We start from the raw sequence: 27300 nt of genomic DNA, 5'->3' as shown, positions 1-27300 counted from the left end.
TACAGCAGCTGTACTTTTGCCACTTCGTGTCTCTGCCGCTCGCGTTGTGAAGGGGGGTTTAGGGTGGCTGAACGCATGCTAAGGAGATGCCGTCGGATCATTTGCTGTCTTTCTGCTGCTGTTGCGCTGCCTGTCGATCATTTTAAAGCCTGTACAGCACCTGTCCTTTTGCCACTTCGCATCTCTGCCGCTCATGTTGTGAAGGGGGGAGGGGGGGTTAGGGTGGCTGAACACACGCAAGGAGAAGCGGTCAGATCATCTGCTGGGTTTCTGCTGCTGGCGAACTGCGTGTTTTGGTTGTCGCTTGTCGTTGTTTTAAGAGCTGGGAGCAAGCTAAAGTGTCTCTTGCGGGACTTCAAATTGTCTTCCGAGAAGATCACATCTTGTCTCCCTAATCTCCCTCCCAAAGATTTTTTTTTTTTTTTTTATAATAGAGAGACAATGTGAACTGTCCCTAACCATTGCATGTTGCCTGAAGGGGCCCGAGTTGCCTCGAAAGCTTGTATATTGTAATCTTTTTTAGTTAGCCAATAAAAGATGTCATTTTACTTGACTTCTCACTACATTCATAATGGCTAACACGGTACATCAACCTAGTACAATGAGAACTAGAAAAATGCTTTATTATTTACAACTTTTTAAATAATACAATTGAATGTTTTTTTTTTCCCATGTTGCCACGGACCCCCTGACATATCCCCTGACATATCCCTGCAGACTCACAGGGTGCCGTGGATGATTTAAACATACCATAAATATTGTACTGATGCTGATTCTTATGATTGGCCAACTCATAGAGCTGTTTTACTCCCATGTACCATCATCTCATGTTAACTTGCCAGCATTTTTCAGAGTAAATAAGTGGTCCCTTATAATTTATCATTTATTAAATGATCATATAATCTGCATTAGTTTGGTAATTTAAACATTATTCCTGTTTGCTTTATAAAGTTTCTATTGGTGTGGTCTGTGAAGGGTTCTAAAATAAAATAAAGATAAATTGACCTATTAATTATTTAAAGACAAAAGTAACTTATAGGCCAATTGAAGAGGTTACAAATTATTTAAAAAATCCAATTGAAAAACAGCAAAAGCTAAACTAATTTTTAAACAAAATTATCACTTACAGTATTGTTAACACAGAACTGCATAATACAGTATTTTTAGTTCACCTTCACCTCATCAGATGGCTGCTTTTACCACTGCCTCTGTTTTTTCCCCTTCTAACTAATGTTCTCTGACTTGCATTATTTTCTGCAAATTCTGGAGCCAGGATTTCATAAATGGGTGGGCTTAAATTTGTCACAAGTAAGCCTAATGTTATTTTTCTTATTTTAAAATACATGTTCATCTAAAAAAAACAAAAAAAACTAAAAACAAAACAAGTCTGTCATTTTAGAAGTCCAGTCATACCACTGGGAACATTATTTTTGTCTTTGCTCATCTAGTTTTAATTCATTTCTATTAACGCTAATTGAAATACACTTACAAACTCTGAAAACATTTTGACTGCCCACCTTTTGCTCATACATACAAGAAACCTGTCCATTACAGCACACCCATGTCCCAATAACATTTGTTACATAACTTTGAATGTTACATAACAGCAAACAGATTGATTAGTGGCTTAGTTTTTGTCAAAAGTTGTGGCATTCTTGTAATTTGTACATTTACAAAGTGCTGTCCCTAATTCTACTTGACTCGTGTTTTCAATATGTCTGTAGCACACATTTCCAATCTCTGAATCCATGAGTGAACCTACCCCTCAGTTAGGTTATCACCAAAATGCCTGCACATTTTTCCCCAAAAAGTGCATCTTTTCACATCCTGTATTCAGTTACATACCAATGACCCTAAAAACTGCATGTCTTACTGGTTGCAACAGAAGTACCAATTGAGTCAGTGGGCTCGTGAATATCGGACACATCCGTGACATGACCAATCCTTAGACATTTGGTGGTAAAGTGGTTGTAGACTTTCCAACACACCAAATAGTAGCATTGGTAGCAAACCTGATGTTAAATCTTATACAGCAAGCAGCAGTATTTTCATTTGCCACTGGGGTATCACCAAACTTTTCAATCCCAACATCAGACCGTTAAACATCGAGCAGTTCTCTTTATTTGCTTTTGTTTATAAAACCTAAAAGGTTTGTTTGTCAAGACATTGTGATCATTTATCTTGTCTTGTTTCCTGTTTCCTTCCTACAGGACATACATAAATAGTAAATTCAATAAGGTACTAACTGATAGCTTCCTATTAATATTCAATATTTTAGGTGTTTGTGATGGGTAAAACTGAAAGTCAATCCAATTTTTAAAACCACACAGTAAAATTGCTATCCACCTTAATAAAAACAAATTTCTGTATCTGTTTATCCGGTTGCTATGTTATTCCAACAGATGGTGCATCACAAACATTTACAGCAATAAAATGCATTGTACTTGTCATTCCAACAAATTTCACATTGCAAACATTTGTGGAAATGAATTTTATTACTACAAATATTTTGTGTGGTGTGACATCTGTGAGACTGACAAACACAGTAAATTTTACAAAATACATCCCAATAGATATAATTTAATTCTTTGAAAGTATCTGGAAAGCATAAGTGTTACATTGGTAAAGTTAACTAGTGGTTATGTTTATAATTGATATTTTAATCAAGGGAGATGTGTATAAAAATAAATTTATGTATGTAGTATAGGTAAATTTAAATTTGGGGTGGGGGGGCACACAATTCTACACTACAGGGTGGGCCAATGAGAAAAGAAGATGGGTACAGGTCTACCCAGGCCCAATACTGGCACCATGCCTGTATTTCACCCTATAGGCTCAATAGCCTCAACACTGTGTTGCACAGTAGTTTTTTAAACATGGAAGTATCACTGCTTTTTTCTTTTGTACAGAGCCAAAATCCTTCTCTGTTCTTTCATTGCAACCGTCACTTTAAAAGCCAGTCTTTAACAATATGCAGCAGATTTCTTCTTTATTATAATATATATTGTAACCATACTGTTTTGAAAGACTTGAACTTAGTGTAAGGTGTGGAAGTTCAGCCCCAACACAGACAGGCACAGTGATACACAAGTCCCAAGCACCACATGATATTTGCTTTTCTTTCCTTTACACAGCACCAAATGCCAACAATTATTACTCAGTCCCCTTTTCTCTCTTCTTTCTTCCTTCCCTGTTTCTTCTGCCACTTCCACACCTCCACACAAGCTCTGTCCTCCACCTCCCTACTCCGGCTTCATCGACTGAGTGAGGCAGCCCCTTTTATATTGCACCCGGAAGTGGTTCAGGTTCGCTTCCATTAGCTTCCGGCAGCACTCCTGGGTGTGGCAGAAGTGCTGCATGTGCTCCTGGAAGTACTCCAGGTGACCCTGGATCTTCTTCTAGCAGCATTTCCGAGTGTGGCGGAAGTGCTGCTGTGCAGGGCTCTGCAATTGTCCAGGCGCACCCTGGTGGTGGCCACAGGCCCCAGCAGGGTTGAACTTTCAGGCTCCAATCCCGTGGCCCTGATGCAAACCAGGGAGGCTGCCCTCTCATGTTCCAGGGGAAGTATTGACTCTCCCCTGATATTTCTATCTTCAAGGCGCCCCGGCTGGGCAAGCCATCCACCACAAATGTCATTATATCTTTTTCTTTAAGTCTTGGTTAAACAAACTGTAAATATATTTACAAGGGCTAGCCTAAAAGTACAAAAGAAATGAAAGGCAGGGGATTTAGTGATATGTAAAGTCAAAAGGGAATAGTAATCCTTTGCCTCTTTTTAAGATGAGCTTTATTTGATTTGCCAAGCAAACGTTATTCTTTCAAATGTTTATACAAATATTTCTCTATTGTTACATAAGTTCTGCTGTACATTATGTAACAGATTATTATGCATTATTATGTTAGAAAGACTGGTTCTAGTGAGATTATTCCCATGTTTCATACAGAGATAGGCTCACATCATTTTTGTTGTTATAATTTATTTACTTATTTATAGCACTGTATTTGACAAGTATGTAATTAAAGGGTAGGTATTAATCTTATCCGAGAATTGTCTTAACTACACCGAGCCACTGATAAGGCAATTGCAGTCCTGTTCCAGTCTCTCCCCCCCCCCCCCCCCCCACCCCCCCCCCCCCCCCCCCCCCCCCCCCCCCCCCCCCCCCCCCCCCCCCCCCCCCCAAAGACATTCATTGTTGTTCCTTTCATCAGTTACATTGACTCCACTGACCAGCAGGAACTCTTTGCAACCTCTATGGGAGCAGTAGACGCAGCAGACACACAGCAGCAATTTCCAGATTAAATTAATGCACGTTTCCAATTTAATTCAGTCTAATACGTATTTCTGATAGAGGACCTACTGGAACTTTAAATTGATGCTCAAGTTGCATATATATTTCCCAAAATATATGGCTTAGGGTGGAAATGTAGATCTGATTTTTCAAAAAATATTTAGATTTTTGCTTATTTAAGTTAGAACATTCTGTCTTGCAACACAGATGAAATTTATCAATTAGAATAAAGCACCAGCTTTAGACACAGTTAAAGACATAAACTCCACAGTCCACCTTTCTCTTCCACCTCCATCCTGTCCATTATCAGAGAATTGTAAGATGCTTTAGTCAGACTCTGAGTGTCAAGGCTTTTAAACATTTCTGCAAGTTTCTAAAGGGGTCAAGGCATCACATTTTTCAGGTCAGTTCATATACAGTATGATGTGTACATTAGACATGCACAGTTCATGCTGAGTGTTTGTGGAAAAACTAGACACATATTTAACTTGATAAACATAAAGCATGTGGTGCACTATTTGAGGTCAAACAGTTTGATGCAAGTACTATCTTCATTTCTTTTAATTGTTTTTGCCATAAACTACTGAAGTCTGTATCAATTCCAGAAGTGCAGATCTCTTCAGCCACAGTGCTATTTTACCAGATTTTAATTGTTTTTACATTTAATATAAGGAAAGCATGTTAACAGAAAAATCATCTGGAAAAGTAGCATGTCTTGTTACCCACTTGTCCGACTATAATTTGAATTTGCCATCCCCAACTCAGGTTTGTATGGGACAACAGTTTAAAACTGTTTAAAGGAAGCAAAACTGGGTTTAAAGGAAGGAATTAAACTTGGATCTGGCGCCATCACAGAACACATTTACAGACAGTATATCCATACTCTCTTACACAGTGTCAACTTAGTATTACCATAAACAGAACATCATTATGATGTGGTTAGGGTTATGGAGGTCCTAGGGAAAAAAAACAACATTCAGACAAGAGGAGAACATACATACTTTGGTTCACATTTACATCCAGACTCCTGCACACTGAATTGTCAATGATTTATTATGAGAGGCAAGATTTTTAGACTATTTATCGCATGATTTACAGGAGCTTAGCTGATTTCATTTATAATAAACAGTGTCACTGTTATACTTTTTTTTATAAATTCAGATTTCAGTGAAGTATGAATGTGAAAACATTTAAGCAATCTAAATTCCAGTGCACAAAAGTAAACAGATTAAGTAAAACACATTTTTATACAGTAAGTCTTTGAAAGTTTGTATTTTAAAACACACGTCTCATTTGAGCAGATGGCAGAAAAGAGTAGATGGATTAAAATGTAACACTTATTCCATTTCAAAAATTTGAAATTGTTCAAATAATGCATTCACCATTTTATATAGCTTTAATCAGCTTCATATTTACAGAAACAATGTCTACTTAAAATTAGTTTCACAACAGTTTTTGGTGCAGATTTTTACAGCAATCTGTAAAAAAAAACAGGAATTACTTCAATCTGCAGTGAGTAGTGAGAAATAAAAAACATTATTAACTGTAATGAGTATTTAACTCACAAATACCAAGGACTGTATTTTGTATTAATCATGCTGCAGAGAGCTATATGATTTATTATTTCTATATGATTTGTTCTTCATTTAGGTAGAAAAAGAATTAAGCTTGTGCGCAGAATATGAGACTGGTTTGTATCCTTTTATGAGAAAATGCTGATCTCTTGATACTAACAGAACACTTTGTGATATTATAAATCTATGTGATAGTTTCTGAATTCCTGCTTAAACTTATTTGAGCATATTTCTTAAAACTGTGAGTGCTCTGATAACCTCTTTATCTGAAAGAAGCAATGTACACATTCCAATTCAGGGAGTAGTAAGAGATTATAATTTATGTATAACCTCAAAATGAACTGCCATGTATATTTTTTTTGTTTAATACATGAAGAAGGTATATAGAGGGAGGCTCCACGTTAGACTGCAGACTGTCTGTTCTGACCAGTCAGTGGCACTGAGCTGGGGTGGGCTCCAGTCTCTTTGGCGGTGTGGGGGAGGGGGCTGCAGTCTCTTTAACTCACCAAGAATAAAGAAATTGCCTTTTATTTTAAATTGGTGTTTGTTTCCCGTTGTTTTCGACTTTACCGTTCACAGTAGTTTACAATAAGCTGTCAATGAGGAAGCAAGGGACTTTCTATTACTTTCATTTCATTTGGTGAAATAAATGTTTTTTCACATCCAGTGAAATATGTATCTAGATTCACATCATATGTAGTATGTATAGTACGAATTTCACTGGCCACTGAAAACCTTTTGTTTTGTGAGATTTTTTTTGGGTATACACACACACACATGAGGGGGTTGGGTTGGGGGTGAAAATTCCCAGAAGCGGTCAATAGCACAAAAATGGAGTGTAGTTCTTAAATATGCCACTAGGTATCATATTGCCAACAATCCGGTTAATCACTCCACAGAGTGGCAACGTGCTGATTGAGTGTATGCTTCTGGCATTTATTCTAGAATCATGCACATGACATGAACAATTTTTTTCCACCAAGCCTTTATGGCAGATTCCCAGGAGACAATCATGATCGCGTTTTTCGACACTGGACGGTCTGTTAACGGGTGACATTAAACTGCACTGCTGATGTGCCCATGGGAAAGCATCAGTAAAAATCGTCCGGAGAAGTGGCACACCCAAAACTGGATTTTGCACCAGGACAACACACCTGTGCACATCACATTGTCAGTCAAAGAGTTTTTGGGCAAAGCAGTATGGCTGTTGCCCCCCAAACCTCCCCTCCTATGTTTACCAGATTTCGCTCCCAGTGACTTCTTTTTCTTCCCAAAATTAAAGTTGAGGCTGAAAGGAAGAAGATTTGCTACCATGCAAAAAAACACAAGGGGTTCTAGACATGGTAACAAACGATGAGTACAAGAACTGTTTCTAGAACTGAGAGAAGTGCTTGGACAATCTAAAGGATAATTAAATAATTGTTGTAAGTTTTACTGAAAAGTTTTTTTTTTATTTAAACAATGCTGGAAATATTTGCTCCCCCAAATTTCCCCGCCCCCCCATAGTATATAGCACTGTGGAAAAGTCTTTGACCACCCTTTGCTTTAAGAACACCTGCATTTCCCTTAGGTAAACTTGTATGCAGTTTCTAAAGGTCCTTCCATGGTCGGTTGTTTGACATGCCACAGATCTATTGTAGATTTTGGCTGTGTGCTTTGTTTCGGTCTCTACAGGTAATCCCATATTGGCTTGATGAGGTTGAGTTCAAGGATCTGTGCATAATAAAGCTCTATTTTTTTCTTTGTATAGAAAACCTACATATTATAACACTGTCTTGTATGCAACTAGTCTTCACTCTAAGTTTCTAATTAATATATTTCTAATAAGTTAGAAGAATTTGTTCTGAATACAACAGACACACTAGCACTTTGACCAGCATATTTACTATCCATGGTTACAAAATAAAAGTGTAAAAAAATGCATCTAAAAGGGTACTTACCGATCATGAAGGTTTGCTGCACTCGAATAAGAAATTTACTGCACACCAAATAGACTGGTATATAACCTTACTGTATGTTTTCTGCTTATGCAAAGCAGTTTGTTAGATCTATAAAAAAACTAGCAAATTTTACAATTCAACCTTGTTTTTTTTAGGCGTTCCCTCTTTTCACTTTTACCCATAACTATAATACAGAGGACTTAATTGTTAAAATAGAACGTGGCAATGTTCCCCTTTTTAACTGCCCCACTGCTGTTAATCCCAACATTAAACATACTGGGATACTCTCCATGTTTGAGATTCAGCTGCTGCAACAATATGCTATAAAGTGATCAGATTAAAATTAATAAGGTCTGTGCAACTCTGAAACAATGCTGTGATTATAGTTGTACGGAGATCATAAATGTATTGGTCCGCCCCAACAACTTTTTTATTTTGGAAAACCATTAAGACCCATCAAAAACAGAATGGAACTTGAATATAAAAGTAATATCCATTACTGACTTTATTCAGCATCCTGTATCAAACATTTTGTGGAATAAATATCCAGTGTTGCAAACAGTTAAACCGTGCATCAGGGCAGAGGCTATCATACTTGTTTGTTGCAAACTTGAAGTGGCCTATATCTTTAAATATAATGTAGTAACATGCCCAGACCAATGAATAAGCCTGTTACTTATAAATAAATTTAAAAAGCAGTTGCTGCTCGGTATACCAAGATATTTCTGTTCATAGACTATCTTGTCTCATTTTCGGCTATATCTTCTGTACATCACTTGAGATAATCCTATCTTTCCATTGATTCATGGTTCCATTTTGTATAAAAAAAGGAATGAAAAATAGGACAAATTGTCTAAAAAAATACATTGAGACTATGATTCATTATTATAGATAAACATTTTAGATATTTACTGTTTAATATCCTTTCTCTAACTTTGTTTGCATTTGGTTATTTATTTGTTGCACCACACGTCTTGGCCCCGCAAAATGGACAGTTAGTCCTGAAACAAGTAAGCTGTTCTTCACAAGCTCCTAATGTTTTAAGTCTTTTGAGGCATCTACTCCACTGAGATGGACTACTCCAGTTCCTTTCATCAACTGTTGTCTGTAATTTAATTACTTTGTACTATTTTCAAATATGAAGCCAAAGAGACTTGGTGGTAGAATGTGGAAGTACAGGAAAACAAAGAGGAAGGGTATATAAAAAAAGAATTGGGATAATCAGAGATAAGAAAAGCAGACAGGTGCACAAAGAGGTGCAGCGGAGAAGGCTAATAATGAAAAAGCATATGCCGAACTAATGAGAAGATGGACACAAAGGAAGAAGAAAAGCACGTGTAAATATTGGCCAGATAGCGGGGCCAAGAGGGGAAGGATGTGCTGCTTGTCCGGGTGATAAAGGATGTAGATGGAAATCTGCTGACAAGCGGGGAGAGTGTGTTGAAAAAATGGAGGAATACTTTGAAAGACTTATGAATATATAAAATGAGAGAGAGTATAGGTTAGATGAAGTGAAGTGAAGATTGTAAATCACAAAGTACTGGGGGATCAGCAAGGGTGAAGTGAGGGAAGTTATGAACAGGATGAAAAGTGGAAAAGCTGTTAGCCTGGACAATATACCAGTGGAAGCATCGAGATGTTTAATAAAATCTTGGAAAGTGAGAAGATGTCGGAGGAGTGGAGAAGATGCATAGTAGTACCAATTTTCAAAAATAAGGGAGATATTCAGAGCTGCAGTAACTACAGGGGTATAAAGTTGATCAGCCACACCATGAAGGTATGGGAAAGAATGATGGATACTCAGCTTAGAGGACAGGTAGTGATCTGTGTGCAGCAGTACAGTTTCATGTCAGGAAAGAGTACTATAGATGCGATATTTATTTTAAGAGTGTTGACGGAGAAGTGCAGAGAAGATCAGAATGAATTGTATTGTGTGTTTGTGAACTTACATGACAGGGTGCCAAGACAGGTGTTATGGCAATGTATGAGGAAGCCGGAAGTAGCAGAAAAGTATGTGAGAGTGGTACAGGATATGTATGAGGACAGTGTGACTGCAGTAAGTTGTGTGTAGTTACAATGACAGCCTGTAGGAGGAAGATGGAGTATATGTGCGTAAAAGAGTGGGAAGGTGGTGGAATGGTGCAACTGCATGGAGAAGAGGTGGTGAAGGAAAATGATTTTAAATACTTAGGTTCAACAGTCCAAAGAAACAGAGAGTTCAGCAGAGACATAAAGAAAAGATGGTGGCACTGACGAAAAGACAGAAGGCAGAGCTGGAAGTGGCAGAGTTGAAGATGCTATGATTTTCTCTCAGAGAAATGAAGGTAGACAGGATAAGAAATGAGTATATTAGACAGATAAGACAGGTACAACAGTTTGGTGACCGAATGAGAGAGACTAGATTGAGATGGTTTGGGCATGTGTGGAGGAGAGATGAGGGGTATATCAGGAAAAGAATGTTGAGGATGGATCCGCTAGATGAAAGGAAAAGAGGAAGGCCAAAGAGGAGATTTATGGATGTAGTGAGAGAGGGCTTGACAGCATGTGGTGTGGCAGAAAATGATGTAAAAGACAGGGATAGATGGAGACTGATGATCCACTGTGGTGTCCCCTAAATGGGAGCAGCTGAAAAGATAAGAAGATTTTGAAATATGATTGTTTATTTGTTTATATAACTGTTACAGTTCCTTGATTTTTTTTTGTATTTTGTTTGAATAATTATTAAGCACATCTACTCTCTTTTCACCTGCAATGGACTGGCACCCTGTCCAGGGGATTGATTCCTGCTTGTACCTTATGCATGCTTTGATAAACTCTAAACCCCCCATGACCCTATTCAGGTTTAAGCAAGCTTAGAAAATGGTATGGTTTTGCATCTACTTTATTTTGCATGGCATTTGTTTCTAAATTATGGAAGGTTTTGATTTGTTACATTGACTATTACTAAGAAGATGAAAAAAAGCTATGTTTAGTTGATTTGAAGATGAAAACTGTTTAGGAAATTAAGGCCCTGCCTCTTCCCCTACACTAATCACAATGAACTTTACATAAAACACAGGTTTTCAGTATAGCTTCTTTGTCAAATTGCATGACAGTCTCATAAAAATTGCACAACGGAGTCAAATCAAGATTATAACAAAGTGGCCTCTTACAGACACAGGTTAAACAAGTGTGGAACCTTTCCTCACCCATCTTCCTCATTTCTCATGCTCTGTTGACATGCACAGTAAAAACTTATAAATACAATATGTTCCCACATTGTTGTCTTTTATAACAACAGCATGGAAGCAACGGTGACATTATAGACAAGTAGTGAGCAAACAAAGTAGAAAGAAGGAGTACTGTAGTCACACAGAGATACTGTGTGTAGCATGGGCATACTATGAAAACATGTGTCAGAACTGGATTCAGGGCGCAATATTGTGTATGCAATAATAAGCAATATTTATCATAAACAACAGATATTAGCGTGAAAAGGCGTATTCCCATTGGTTTTCAAGTTGAACAACAACATTGCAAATTCAACAAGAAAAAAACAACAATGGCTAATCGACTACAATAATAATAACTCTTTACACTTATATAGTGCTTTTCTCCTTACTCAAAGCACTTTCCACACAGGGAGAACCTGGGACATGAACCCATGATCTCCTTATTGCAAGGTAGCAGCGCTATCACTATGCCACTCAGAGTCAAAGCTCTACATCTTCCTTCTCATATGCTTTAAATAGTAGCACATTTAATTATAAAGTTTGAAAACACTGTAATTTACAAGTTATAAAGATTCATTGTTATTTAAGAGGAAATAAAATAATAAAATTATTAAAAATAAGTATATTGGGCTACTGCTGGCCGAAGAAGGAGAAGAAGAGAGGGGAGACGTGTTCGGTTAGGCAGGAGGAGAGGAGGAAGGTAAAGAGAATGGAACTGAGGGTAGGAACTTTGAATGCTGGCAGTATGACTGGTAAGGAGATAGAGTTAGACAATATGATGGAGAGAAGGAAGGTTGATATTGTGCGTGCAAGAGACTAAATGGAAGGGGAGTAAAGCCAGGTGGATCAGAGGTGGATTCAAATTGTTCTATCATGGTGTGGATAGGAGGAGAAATGGAGTAGGGGTTATTCTGAAGGAACAGTATGTCAAGAGTGTTCTGGAGGTGAAAAGAGTGTCAGAGTAATGATTATGAAGCTGGAAATTGGAGGTGTGCTGATGAATGTTGTTAGTGCATATACACCGCAAGCTGAATGTGTAATGGATGAGAAAGAAGATTTTTGAAGTGAGTTGGATGAAGTGATGAACAGAAGGGACAGAAAGGGATGATTGGTGCGGATTTCAATGGACATGTTGGTGAAGGGAACAGAGGAGATGAGGAGGTGATGGGTATGGTATGGTGTCAAGGAGAGGAATGAAGAAGGTCAGGGGATAGTGGATTTTGCCAAAAGGATGGACATGGATGTGGTGAATATGTATTTTAAGAAGAGGGAGGAACACAGGGTGACGTACAAGAGTGGAGGAAGATGCACACAGGTATATTACATCCTATGCAGATGAGTCACTCTGATAGAGATTGAAGACTGCAAAGTAGTGGCAGGGGAAAGTGTAGTTAAGCAGCATAGGATGGTGGTCTGTAGGATGACGTTGGCGATCAGATCAAAGTCAGAGAGGCGAGATTGTGTTGATTTGGACATGTGCAGAGGAGAGATGCTGAGGATATTGGGAGAAGAATGCTAAGGATAGAGCTGCCAGGCAGGAGAAAAAGAGGAAGGCCTAAGAGAAGGTTTCTGGATGTGGTGAGAGAGGACATGCAGGTGATGGATGTAACAGAACAAGATGCAGAGGACAGAAAGATATGGAAGAAGATGATCTGCTGTGGCAACCCCTAATGGAAGAAGCCGAAAGAAGAAGAAGAAGAAGGTAGAAGTTATTTAAGAGCAAAAAGAAATTAATTAATTTCACCATCCTGCTCATTCTAATACAGAGTTGAGAGTCAAGAGCTGTCACTAAAGGTTTCATATCGTGCATTTTATTGGATAACTCTGAAATAAACACTATGGGTATCACAAGAATTAAGCCTGGTCTTTCAGCCTGCCACTGGCTATCCACATTTGCTTATTTTTCTTTAAGGTGCGCTAGCAATTCTTTCTTTAGGCCTGTATGCCTTCCATTAGGTCCTTCTTTTCAAAGTTTCTTGCTTGCTTACTTTCAAGCTGTGGGCAGGGTACACCTTTTAAGGTAAATTGGAGAAGTGTTGGTCTAGACCATTATTTAACCTTTGCATCTGCGTTAAACACAACACACTAAAACATCCACTTTCCACAAAAGGACATGTGTGTTCTTTGATTAAGAAAAGAGAACCCACTAACTTTGCTGCAGCTGCATTATGTGTTACAAAATCGTAGCAACCAGGTTAATTCATTGTGAAAGCCCTAAACCCACAAAACGTTGCAGGGTATTTGTGTGCTCTTCAAGCAAGGTCACAATGCCTGAAGAAAGGCATCTAATTGGTCATCTGTTGTTTATCTTAATAAAAATATCTGTTTGCTCATCCACCTCTCTGACTAAAGTCCATTCAAATCCCTCCAGTCAAACAAACGCTAAATTGATAGTGTCTCACTTGGTATTACAGAATCCATCTATTTTTACTGTTTTCCAACTTCTCTATATTTTCTTGTCTGCCTCTTGGTATTTATCTCCATCTATTTATGTATAATTCTAATTAATTTCTTTGTTTTCTCTGCAAGCATTCAGCCCACATGCCTATTACATTCTGTTTGTATTTCTGTCCTGCTTGTATATCAGTCTCTATCTATGTATGTTTGTTGGCCTGTTCATCACACTGTTCCCATCCACATGTCTGAGTGGCAGTTACTCAGACTGCGAGTACAAATGACTCTAAGAACTATTTAAAACCTGACCCAATGCAGTATAAAGGTAAGCAGTTGCGACAAGATGACAAATTGCTGGCTTTACCTGAAAGAATCCTGGAGGAACAGGCCCCACTGGCATGCCATCTCCTGGGGGAATGCTTCCTAACACCGGGCTGGGGGCTGCAGCGGCACTCTGGAAGAGACCAAGGGAAAAATAAGCTATAGTCACAACATAAAACACATTGTCCAAGGAAACACGAGTGATCATGTTTGTCCAAGCAAAAAATAAATAAGCAGAATTAGTTACTTGGGATTAGTAAGAAAGACACTATTTTTTACAACAACACATTTAAAAAGAAGAAAAAATACTGTAACACATTTAAAAAGAATAATTCATTTGTTGAAAGTACAGATTTAAAGGCAAAAAATGGATTTAAAATAACATGATAAGGCTCCCTTCATTTTTTGTTAAACTGCCCCCCTTGACTGTTCATCAGTTACACACAGCTCACATTTTTTTTTTGCATTTACAAAAGAACATCTATTTGTGGAAAACACTTTACACAATACAGAGTCATGAGAACTCACAATGAATCTTGGCAAAATCAAGAACCAGATTAGGGCACACTAATGCTCACACTCAAGTTCACACACACTGGGCTAGTGTAGGCATCATTGATATACCTAACTTATGGCGAGCCAAATTACCACTTACAAATATCTCAAAAGGCATACAATATCTGAAAATGTATTTTAAAGATAATATGTCTATTTCAAGATATCTTATATGTATTTTCTCACACCTGAAATGCACCTCAAAATATCTTAAAATCCCAGACACTTTCAGATATCTGAAAACGACTCTTAAGGTATCACAAAACCATTCTGACGATACTGTGAAATAACTCCCCACGCATTTTGTGATATCTCAAATACATTTTGGATGACCTTAAAACTGTTTACATTTCATATATCTGAAATGCAATTCAAGATTCAGTAATCTCAAATGACTTCCTATAAAAAGTTCTTTTCAATGGGAAAATCTCTCATTTTAATATATCTTGAGATGTATTTTAAATATCTGAAACTGTACATGAAACCTATTTTAAGATATCTGGATATGAATTTTAGAGATCTTAAAAATGTTTGGTTGTTATTTTAATAAAACTAGGGGGCTCTGCCCCCTGCTCGCCCATCCCCGGCTTGGTTTACTGGATATACAATTTAAAGAGATTGTTGTTTTCATGGGAATTGTTACATAAGCATTATTTTCACTTTCACTTTAAAACTTTTTAAAAAACAATACTGTACTTGTCCTTTATTTCCGGCTCCAGGCGTGGTTAAATCTCTTTCTCGCAGGATTGCTGCTCACATGTGAAGGGGGGGGGGGGAGGGGTAGCTGAACGCACGCTATGGAGAAGCAGTTGGATCATCTGCTGGCTTTGTTGCTGCTGCTGCTGGCGAGCTGTGTATTCTGCTCGTCGCGCTGCAAGTCGATCATTTAAAAGGCCTGTACAGCAGCTGTCCTTTTGCCACTTCATGTCTCTGCCAATCGCATTGTGAAGGGGGTGGGGGGGGTAGGATTGGGATGGGGTTTGGCTGAACGCATGCTAAGGAGAAGCGGTCGGATCAGCTGCTGGCTTGCTGCTGCAGGCGAGTTGCATGCTGTGCTTGTCGCTTGTCATTGTTTTAAGAGCTGGGAGCACATGAAGCGTGTCTGCCAAAAGCAATCCAACAACTGCTAGGTTGAGATGTCCGTGAACTTGTTTTAAATGTTGTCTCAACTGCCTTGTCTCGTGGGACGTCAAATTGTCTTCCGAGAAGATCACGGTCTCGTCTCCCTAGTCTCCCTTCCAAGATTTTTGTTTATAATAGAGAGATTTGAAATGCAAACAAGATATTTTTAAATGCATTTTGATATCCTTGTGAATCACATTTGAAAACATTGTTTTAGATATCTCAAATTCATTTCCTGATTATCTTTAAATGGACCCCTGGTCCACTTGAGATATACAGTCAAAAATGGTTTAAAATGCACTCCGTTAATAACAAAATCCTCATTTTAAACATTTTTTTTATGTTTCTGGACAATTTAATGTTAAAAAAAAAAAAAGAAAAAAAAAACTCATTACAGTGAAGTCCACGTTGTTCGTCTAAAATCCATTACAACAAAGTAATTTTGTATAAAAAAAAGCAGCAACACACAAATACAGGTTACCTTCACGCCTTGGCCCAAATATCATGATTTAGGTGCTCCCACTGAACAATCAGTTGGATTTCTGTCTGCAGCCAAATACGTTTTGTAGAACTCAAAAAAGGTTTACTGCAGATTGGAGACACTGTGGGTAGATCTAGGGGCAAGATAACTGTCAATCAAATTCAGCAGCTGTACTTGAGGAGCTCTGGAGGTCTGCCACAGCCAGTACGTACATCAACCAGTTTGAGGAATAACTTTTGCTGACTGCTGAGCTTCCTTGAATTTCTAACATGTTTCATAAATTCATTGAGATTTTACCCTGTGATCTCCTGTTTACCATAATTTTTAAAAATACCATTTTTTTCGCATTTAAATGCATCTTTGAATTTTATGCTTGCAAATGTATGCATCCAACAATTCTTATTTTTAAATGCGTTTTCTTCATTTCCTTAAACTTTTTATCATTTCCAGGTCAACAAAAAGGGTGACTCACAAAAAAGAACAACTGAAAGTCAGAGAAAGTCAGTCAATCCCTTAGGCGACATACAGTAGGTAGCCATCATTTATGAACATTACAGACTGCCACACCCCCATCCATGATATAAAAAATGAGGGGCACCATTTTGCTAACTCAGGGAAAGCGCACTCCCATATGGGCTTCAACACTTAGACAATATTTTACTTTAGAGAAAAAGTTGGAACCTCACTGAAACTGATGCTGGGAACAAGAAAAAAAGGTGTTGCCATCAGGTTTTTGTCAGCTGCACGTGTTTGAAGACCACGCTATGTGCAAATTTCATTACAATGAAATCTCTGTTATACAGTAACTAATTTTTTTTTCAGATCCGAGCACATAATTTGATCTGTATTAAAAAAGGAAATTTTAAGAAATCTGAAAAGCATATGCAGTATATTTGACTATCTGTTGTTAGGAACACAATAGACATCCATGTACTGTTGTTTTGCTAAGTTACTGAACATTGTACATTTTAAATGACTTTTTAAAAATATTTTATTTATGTTAGAATTTTTCAGCGGCCAAGGACACAGCACACTGCTGGGTAACATGGTGTTGTCATAGCACAATTACTTACTTTACATAAAGACAGTATACACAGTGAAGGTATCCAAATACTTTTTTGAATAAGTGAAAAATAAAAAACTTTTTTTTGTTAGCAGGCTTCATATCTCATGTGACTTTCTCAGACTTGGTTTGCTTTTTGCCTGAAACAAAATATTGTATTTACTTCATGTGTAGCAGACTCTGGCTTTTTTGACAACTACTTTGCCAATTCCATTAAGTAAACCTTTGCTAGTCTAATCTGCGCTGTAAAAAAAATAATAATAAAAAAAAAATCACGCAAATGGACAACTCAACTCCAGCCATCCAACATTGAAATATTCTGGAGGAACTTTTGAATCTGGATCCTAAAAATGCACACACACATTCGTGTTCTCAAACTTTGTTCACTAAGTTACAGTCATATGCATTAATGTGCCAACTTACAGCTCCATTGGACCATATGTTGTCACAAAGGTCATCGCAAATGAGGCTCTGTGGGTTCTGGTGAGCGTCACTGGTATGCAAACTTTACCTGCTGGTATGGGGTAACACGTATGAATCTTCTCATGTATTGTCATATATAATTCTGCAGCAGAATACCTGGTCTATTAAGGAAAAGGGGGGGGGGGGGGGGAGACGTGGCTTGAATGAGTACAGATTTAGCCATATGGAGCAGTGCTGATCAAAACAAACCTAGAAGGCTCTAAGTCAAAAAACATATGAAACCCCTTGAAGAAATAATAATAAAAATAAAAACAGATTTATTTCTATTTACAAGGTTTCTTGGTGGAAGAAAAAAGTGTAAACCATCTGCATAAACTGGGGAAAAAATAGTTGCCAGCTGCATGAAGCTCAACTTAAAAAAAAAAAAATGCTGCATAGCATGGCCAATCATTGTATACTGTATATATTGAAATATATTTATATTACTTACTGCTAGTTGTGGCCATTTCTAGGTTGTAACTTCAGTTGAGAGATTGCTACTGTACCTCTGCAGTTCCACTACTGCTTCTACAAAGAGTGTATCATTGTATGTGAATAAACAAAAGATAAATGTATACTTTTGCAGCCTCTAGTGCAGTGCTTCCCACCCGTGTGCGCGGCACCCTGGTATGCCGTGAGCACGGACTAAGGGTGCCGTGTTGCCAGGTGTCAGAACATAAAAAAATGGATTTGAACTGATAATAATAATACCAGTTACACCTCAAGACTAACAAGTCATGCTACCTGTGTGCTTTAATACAGTCCAGCATGCATCCTATTTCAACTGCAGTCTGACGAATTAATAAATATTAGCTCTGATTGACTTACTTGCCACAGGGTAAGTGACGTTGCTTCCTGTTGTCTGTTTTTTTTTTTTTTTTTGCGCCGAAAAATGGCCGACTGTAGTGAAAGGTCGTAACGTAAAAACAACAGCAGCATCAACGACCTCAATGAAAATGATAATGCGGGGAGCAGTAAAGTTGCAAAAAACGAAAACACGATACTATCAGGACAGTTACTTGAATTATGGGTTTACATTTGTTGACAAAAAAGCTATTTCAGCAACCCGCGATGTTTGTTGTGGTGGTGATATCCTTGCAAATGAAGCCATGGTTATAAGCAAATTGCAATGTCCACTTTCAAACCAAGCATCAGAATGCAAATAACAAGAACTCGGCATATTTTAGGCATTTAATGGACAGCCAGCAGAAGCAAGCACAGCTGTTTATGAAAACTGTGTCGGTGTCAGACAAAGCCCAGTTGGCTAGTTTTGAAGTCTCAGAACTGGTTGCCATGGCAATGAAACCACACACCCATAGTCGAATCTTTGATTATGCCAGCATGCAAGATAATGGTGAAAACAATGCTTGGTGACGATGCAGAAAAAGTGACATCCAAAATGCCATCGTCAAACAACACCGTTTCTAGGAGGATAGAAGCCATGTCATCTGACATCAACAACAAAGTGTACGTTTTACTTCAGAACCTGTAAACGATTTGCTCTGCAGATCGATGAGTCTACAGATGTTAGTAGAAAATCCCAGTTGCTGGCCTTTGTAAGGTTTTCGAACGGCACAGAAAATGTTGGAACAGTTTCGGCTTTGCAAGGAACTTATTGAAACGAAGGGAGAAGATGTATTTAAACATGTTTGCACGTTTTTCAGTGAGAATGATTTGTTGTGGGAATGGTGTGTTGCTATTTGCACAGATGGTGCTCCTTGTATGGCCCGGCAAAATGCGTGGTTTCCACCGCATTTGCTAAGCGTGAAAATCCGAACATAATCACCACCCATTGTTTCATACATAGAGAAGCACTTGTGAGCAAGACGCTGGGAACTGAACTGCAGTCAGTTTTAGATCAGGTCGTTAAAATTGTTAACTTCATCAAAGTCTGTCCAGTCAAGTGCAGACTGTTTGAGAAACTGTGCAAAGACATGGGATCAGAACATTACACTCTGCTAATGCATACAGAAGTCAGATGGCTGTCAAGAGGTAAAGTTCTGTCACGGGTGTAGGAACTGAGAGATGAACTCCGCCAGTTCTTTCTTAATGAACAAACAAACGAGTTCGTAACACTGTTGGCTGATCCAACATGGTGCAGTAAACTTGCATATCTCGTTGACATTTTTGAAGTATTGAATGCATTGAATTCGGGGCATGCAGGGCAATGATTCGAACATACTGTCTGTTACTGACAAGCTGCAAGCTTTCCGTTGTAAACTTCTGATGTGGACAAGTGAAATAGAAACAACCCATTTAATTTGCATGTTTCCTCGTGCAGTACAGGCTGATCCTGGCGCCGTCGTGTTGCATGATGTCATTGTTAAGCATTTATCACAGTTGGGAGACAATTTGCAACATTACTTTCCAAGTTTAGACATCCCTGGCAATGACTGGATAAGGAACCCATTCCATCAGCAGTTGGACTTGACTAACTTACAGATGACAGAGAAAGAACAGCTACTTGACATTGTGAGTGACCGAACATTACAGCTGAAGTTTATAGGAGATGAATTTAAAAGAGTTTTGGATTATGGTTGAAAAGGAACGTCCTGTGTTAGGTGCTAAGGCTGTCGGCATACTTATTCCATTCTGCACCACTTATCTGTGTGAAAAGGCATTCTCGGCATTGACACTACTGAAGACAAAACACAGAGGATGTTTATTGTCAGTTGAAAATGACTTACGGGTGTGTTTGTCAACTGCAGTTCGAGCTCGTATTGACAAACTTTCAAATTCTCTTCGAAACCAGCCTTTGCATTAATTATGACGTTATAGTCGGCTTTGTGCCTTGTGACTTATTGCACTTTTCATGTTTGTGTTGTGTTCAAGTTTTTCATTTGAGACTGGTTTACTGGCAATTTATTTTTGTTACCTTTGTAAATGCAAAAATGTGTAGTTGGTACGCCTTATAAAAATAGGAATCTCATTCTATTCAACTGATGAGTTAAGATTAAATTGTTAATTTGAGTAGTTACATATCAGAGTGAAGGGGTGCCGTTAGCTGAAAAGGTTTCACTAAAGGTGCCATGGTTTGGGTGAGGTTGGGAAGCACTGCTCTAGTGGATGGTGTTGGCAATTTCTACATTATTACACTATTGTTTTCCTATAGCCCTTGGCCATAACTACAAATAGCCTCAACTCAGTACATCAAGAAACATAATCGCAAATGGAACTTTGCAGAACACTTTGGCAAGTTCTGTAGGCCCTGCTGTTTTGTTGAAGGACATATGTGGGGCAGATTCACTGGCAGGATGACATCCAACCTGTTGCTGCATCCAAATGGTACCATCTTTCGCCTTTATGCCTGGAGCAGCTGCGTTGTTCTTATGTGTGAATGGACGTTTCTTGCGGGGAGGGCTTCTGTTCTATTTCTCTGATGAAGAATCCTCATCCTCATCCGAGTTCACCTCTGTTATAGCACGACTTTCTAAGAAAACTAACAGTGTCAGATCGGGGGGGAAGAGTGAATTTGACCAAGAGAATAAAACTGAATTACAAAAAAAAAAAAAATCACTAACCTTTACAAGTACCATAAATTTACACCAGCTGTTACAGACTCAAATCAAATGTATGTTTTTATTCTATAATACTAACAATAACAGCAGCTCACTACTTAAAACGGTAAATCTAGGAAGGAGCTGCTTGTGCTGATCGACATATTTGCAAAACAAAAGACGCTAATGGAGAGGTGTGAAAGAATTTAAGGTGGCCCTGGATTACAACTTTTTTGTAGGCTTCAGGGATTATATTATTAAAGGCTACTGAATACTACAGCGTGAAGAAGAATCTTAGTCTTATGGTGCAAATCACTTACTGAAGGTGAGCAGCAAGCCTGAAGTATTACTTGCAGGATTGCTCTCATTCTTTCTATGATGTGTATGGCCGCCAAAAAGAATCACGTGAAGGAAAAACCAACATCACTGCTTCTCCTTATGTACCAACAGAAAAGTAGGATCATCTCTCCAGTTTTGATGTCACTACATTGGTTACCTGTGTCATTTAGAATTTACTTTAAAATACTGCTTATAGTTTACAAAGCCTTAAATAATCTCGCTCCATCCTATATTTCAGAATATTTTTCACCTTACACTCCAAACTGTAACCTTAGATCTGATAATTTTAAGAGCTAAACTTAAAAGAAGTGGTGAGACAGCCTTCTGCTGTTATGCACCAAAAATCTGGAACAGTTTACCAATAGAAACTTGCCAGACTAATGCAGTGGAGCACTTTAAAAAACTGCTAAAAACTAGATAGATAGTGTAGAAGAAGAATGTTCTCCTCAGCACCATGTATTTCTTTGTGTTTAGTAAATTAGAATTTTTACTATAACTATTTTGTAACTTGCCAGTGAGAGACGCTTTGGCTTATGAACTAACAAAAATATGTTATTCCAGGGTTCAGGAGAAATAGTGTCCAGATGAATAAAATGTAAGCTGTTTCTTGTTTTTCCCTTTCTCAGAGTGAATGTTTCAGGGACAAGGTCACAAGGCTGCAGAACTGTACATGTAGTTTATGCAAAGGCGTCTCTCCTGTGCTTAGCTTCCAAAACACAGATAATGCTTAGCTCAACAGACATATTGTTTAACTTTACTGTTTTGATAAGGATGTTCTTTCTGTCTTATTAATCATGAGATGCTGAAGTATAAAAAACCCCTCCTGGCTTTTGATCAGGGTTCAATTGAGCTTTGCGGCAATAAGTTATACTCTTTTGAATCTCTACTTACTGCAACTCCGAATGAATAAATAAAGTGAATTGAGAAAATATTATCTGTCTGCTTTCCAGTGTGCCTTTTTCGTCCACAATAGATAGATAGATAGATAGATAGATAGATAGATAGATAGATAGATAGATAGATAGATAGATAGATAGATAGATAGATAGATAGATAGATAATTCCTCGTGGCTCCGTAATCCGTACTAACCCCTACTTTCTCTTGTTCTTTTTCCGGTTTTCTGTGGTGGCGATCTTTGTCGCAACCACTTGATCAAAGCACTGTGATGTCCCTACATTGATGGATTAAAGGCCAGAAGTCCACATGACCATCATCATCAAGTTCTTCCATGTGGACCCTGAATACAATGAGGACTGATTGTGAGGTCATTTACAGTATGTTAGGTAGAATGCCTAGAGGGGGCTGGGCAGTTCTGTGGCCTAGGAACCCCTGCAGATTTTTTTTTTCTCCAGCCGTCTGGAGTTTTTTTTTTTTTGTCCTCCCTGGCCATCAGACCTTACTTTTATTCTATGCTAATTAATGTTCCCTAATTCTATTTTCTTATTTATTTTGTCTTTTTTTTCTCTTTCTTCATTATGTAAAGCATTTTGAGCTGCATCATTTGTATGAAAATGTGCTATATAAATAAATATTGTTGTTGTTGTATCTGTGGTTGAAGGTTCACTGTCTCCATGCTATGATATCCAACTCACTAGAGTTAGTACTTCAGCAAGATGCATAAGAGTTTAGTAACGTTTATAGGCTTTCCCCATTGTCGTCTTCTTGATGATATTGTTATTAGAAATTATAACAGTTGTAAAATGACCAATGATGAAAACAGCACTGTATAATTCTGTGATGCCTATAGTCATATTTGGGTTGAAGTTATGTGTATTTAATGTTTCATTGTTGCTTTTGACAATTTTTATTATTCCTAATGTATTTCCTATTTCTTTTGGTTTTATATGTGATGTTGTAATAGTGTATCATCTCTATAAATGTAGTTATGTTCCATATTCTTTGTTAGTGGAGCAGTGGCTTATTTAAGCTGGCTGAGAAGGCTCTGGAGTAGGGAATCACTAGTTTAAAGAGTTTCTGTAAGTATTGCTGTCTCTGTTGTTGAATTTTCTGTTTTTGATTATTTTTACTTCATATTAAGTATACTAATTACAAGAATATGATTTGGACTTTGCTGTGGTTTGCCTTTTCGGCACTCCCCCTTTGTCTCATTTTGCTCTATTGAGCTTTTGTGCTTTCTTATCTATTTTTGTGAATAAATCTTTGATTTATAAAGATTTCTTTGTGCCGTTTTGTTCTCATACCAGGGGTTGATGGTTCTCCTGTCACTTGTGGGGATTTTTCTTTAATTTGTGATAGTTTACTTTTGCCAGCTCTTCATGTTTGGGCCTGCTCCAAATGAAGCCAACATGTAACCTTAGGATCCTGCCTGAAACGGAGAGCCTCTGCTGGGCAGACTAGGTGAGATTCTACCTAGCTGCCTAGATTATTTTTGGAGGCCTCCCCCATTTTACCTTAGAGAAACTCCATATATTTAAACCAATAAAACTGTGTTGAGATATTTTCTGTAGTGTAATTTAATCTCTTAGATAAGCATCTGATATTTGCCAAAACCATTGCAGAGTATGTAATTGACCAACACCAGCAAACATGCCCATTTGTGATACGTTAATTTCAAAATTGTGCAAAGGTGTAAAAATTTTAGGCACATAGTAAATACAGCATATCAGGGAAATTGATACAGGTGGTTCAGCCCTGGGATCAGCAAGGCATATTGGCTGGTCATGTTGATCAAATGGCTTTAATGATTAACAGGATTTAATAACACTTCACTGGCTATCATTAACTGGTAACTTTCAAGGCCAGAAAGTCAAGATGCAGATAACAAATCTAGGAGGGAGGAGGACTAGGGTGTTGTACCATGTTAGCCATTATGGATGTGGTGAGAAGTTAAGCAAAATGACAGCTTTTATTGGCTAACTAGAAAGATTACAATATGCAAGCTTTTGCGGCAACTCTGGCCTCTTCTTCAGGCAAGATGTAATCAATTTACATCTTGCTTGAAGAAGGGGCCTAAGTTGTCTTGAATGCTTGCATACTGTAATCATTCTAGGGAGGCAGGAGAAAAGAAAATTACATTAAAAACACTTTACTTACTTTTTTGCTAGTCAATTATTCATTTTCGACAGTGATTCACACAAAACAATACAAAAAGAAATTAACAATATTAATGTGCTGGAATACAAACTAACAAATGTATTATTTCAATCCCAAAGTAAAGGATTTCTTAAAAATAATTCTGGAAGTTTGAAAAATTCACATTCAGTAAATAAAATAATGCAAAATTATATTAGTCAGGTGTACTTTATATTACAACTGAACATTCCTTTAAGTAATTGGTAGCAAGCTTCAAGATTTCTAGCTTTAAATTCCTCTGGCTTTCCTTTCAAAAATCAGCCAAACGAGAGGACCCGTTTCCATGATAATCTCCATTGTTGTTTGGAATAGCAGGCTTTTGATAATCTCTAAAGCTTCCCGGTGTTGTCTGCCAAATGTTGCCTGACTAACAATTACTTAAAAAAGCACAAGAGCTAAAAACAGATCCCTCTAAAGTGCATAAAGGTAGACAGTTGACTAGGTAGCTGTGAAATTATGTTTAATTATAAACATAAATGCCAAATTTGGTAAAAGAATAAAGAAGGAGAAAAACAGAGAAAAATACTTTAAAGAAAATGACCCAATATTACACATATTTACTATTAAAAATATTCACATTTTCAGATGTGTTATAAATGCTGTGGCTCCAGCTTAAATGATATAATAATAACATATTTCAAAATGGAAGAATTGGTGAGCTTCCTATTCCTAGCCATTTGTGTGAGTTAGTGGCCAAAGTGATTAATTTTTAAATGACCATACTATAAATTTAAATGACACTTTTGCAACACAGTGGTATACCAAGAAAATTACTTACTTTCATTCAATTTCCCCTTCAAGAATAACATCATATACTGTAAATTTTGCATTTACCATATACAAAAAAGTCTCTCAAATAATGAGAACTTAGTGGATCATATGAGAATGACTAGTTTTTTGTTTATTTTTTGTGTGATCCTGACTACAAAAAAATTGACATCTACTTTTAAAGGGACCTTCTAACAGACTACAAAAAAATAATAAAATTAAACTTACTTTCATAAATGAATAACTTGAAATACTTGCAACGTTTTTTGCCACAAATACATATCTTTCTCCTTCATGAATTTTAACCCTACAGTAATATTTCATATTTTTCACATCTCCAGATCACATACATTATCTTAGACTAAGGCTTGATTATTTTTAAATATAAATTAGAAACACATCTTTTTGTCTAAAATATTTCAGTAGAATAAAGTAAACATATTTTAGAGGACATAATGCTAGTATAACAGTCCAAATGTAGACAATATATCTAAATACTTAGTTTAGAGGACATAATGCTAGTATAACAGTCCAAATGTAGACAATATATCTAAATACTTAGTTTAGAGGACATAATGCTAGTATAACAAAGCAAATGTTGATTATATTTCTAAATACTTAATGACAAAGTGCAAAAGAAATCTCATACGTAGAACTAAGAAAGATGAACAAAAAAAATACCCTAACAGTCAATCTCAAGTTTCCTTTACTCTTTCTTCCATCCATCTATCATGTACTCCACTTATCCATTTCAGGGTCATAGGGAACTTGTGCACAAGGTGAAAAAAATATAACCCTTCAGTTTGAGAACTTTTATCATAACATGATTTCAAAGAGGTAAACAGTACCAAACACAAATTAAAATCAGCTATATGATTCAATTTTGATTAATTGCAGGGTTTAGATTAGGTGTGACATTATAAATGTGGAGACTGGCCTCTGGAATTAGCTTCTGTGATGCTGTGCAGGGTGACAGCTTGGCTGATGCACACTATATTTCCTTCTCATTTACACTATCAGTTTAAGTGATTGACTATGTGAATCACTGAATAATGGATGCGTTTTTTAAAACGTGGATTTTAATTTTTCTTTGTAACATTTAAGCCAATTTTGTTTGGTTTTACTAGTTCTTCAAATGGTTCTAAACCAAAGAATCTGATTTCTTCACATGAAGCATCCAAAATAAAATACACTTTAGTACATTCTATTGAAATAAATGCTGTTGTTGTTGTTAAGGAGGGAAAATATTTTATATAAATGTATTCCAAAACTAAGCAAGCAGTAGAGCATCACAAAAGAGGAATTGCTTAACTCTGACCAAATTAATTAATAAATACAAGTTTTAGTGAAAGATGAAAATATTTGGCTTTTTTGAGCACAGAGTAACATTGTCACAATAATGCATCTTAAGTTAATTTTTGAAAAAATCATACTTCGCTTAGATCACTTATTGAATTTTAAAACATGTTTATTGTATCTATGTATTTATCTTAAGTCTTGGTTGTATTTCTGGTGAGTAATAACCATGAAAAAAAGTATTTTGACTCAGACCTGCAGAAAAAGTCTGGCTTTTCAGTTAGCTCTGAACAATGCAAAAATGGTTTTGAATTGTATTGTCTTCTTGCTGATTAATTTCATTTGGGATCTGAGGTGTACTTTTAGAGTCTTTTATAATAGTGAAACATACATTCTGAAGCAAACACTCTAGACCTGCTGATTGATGATGTGTTCGTTTTCTTTTTATTATTGACTTGTACTTTGTACTTTAGTTTAAATTGATCGATGATGAGGCGCTTTATATAATGAGAAGCTTCAATGATTTTGTAAACCATTTCATGGAATTTCTGCCTAGAAGTCAAAGTAAGTAATTCTGGCTCTCAGCAGAGTTGAAAGCCTTGCACCAGTTTTCTTGCAACAATCTCTTATTAGGATCAGCTTGAACTTTAACTTAATTCTGGTCTTTCCTTACATAAAATTCTTGTTTGTTTATTTATTCTTTCCACACAGACCTGAAGTGTGAAACTTTACAAAACTATGCATTTACTTGAATCTGTATCTTAAAGCTTTGTTATTTTTTTTTTCTAACTGCATTTAAAAGTGATAAACAGAGACTCAGGTGAAAATGAGATTGAATGAGAATCACCTTATTATAGCACCTTACTTGTTTATCTTAGTATTCCATTAAAAAA

General features: G+C 37.1%; 1 protein-coding gene across 6 annotated transcripts in view; it reads right to left on the bottom strand.

Moving 5' to 3' along the window:
* Positions 1–27300, bottom strand: part of ssbp2b (single stranded DNA binding protein 2b) — a 761138-nt gene that overhangs the window by 238076 nt on the left and 495762 nt on the right. For all 6 annotated transcript variants that reach the window (XR_007935389.1, XM_051929625.1, XM_051929622.1 and 3 more), the window contains exon 5: positions 13774–13863. Coding sequence is in view for 5 of the 6 variants with exons in the window: in XM_051929625.1 (XP_051785585.1) it covers positions 13774–13863 (90 nt within the window). In the remaining variant the exon portion in view is untranslated. The remainder of the gene's footprint in view (positions 1–13773; positions 13864–27300) is intronic.

Source organism: Erpetoichthys calabaricus, chromosome 7 (genome assembly GCF_900747795.2).
Source record: "Erpetoichthys calabaricus chromosome 7, fErpCal1.3, whole genome shotgun sequence".
Classification (NCBI taxonomy): Eukaryota; Metazoa; Chordata; class Cladistia; order Polypteriformes; family Polypteridae; genus Erpetoichthys; species Erpetoichthys calabaricus.
The sequence above is the reverse complement of the archived record's forward strand: the minus strand, read 5'-3'. Positions and strand labels throughout refer to the sequence as shown.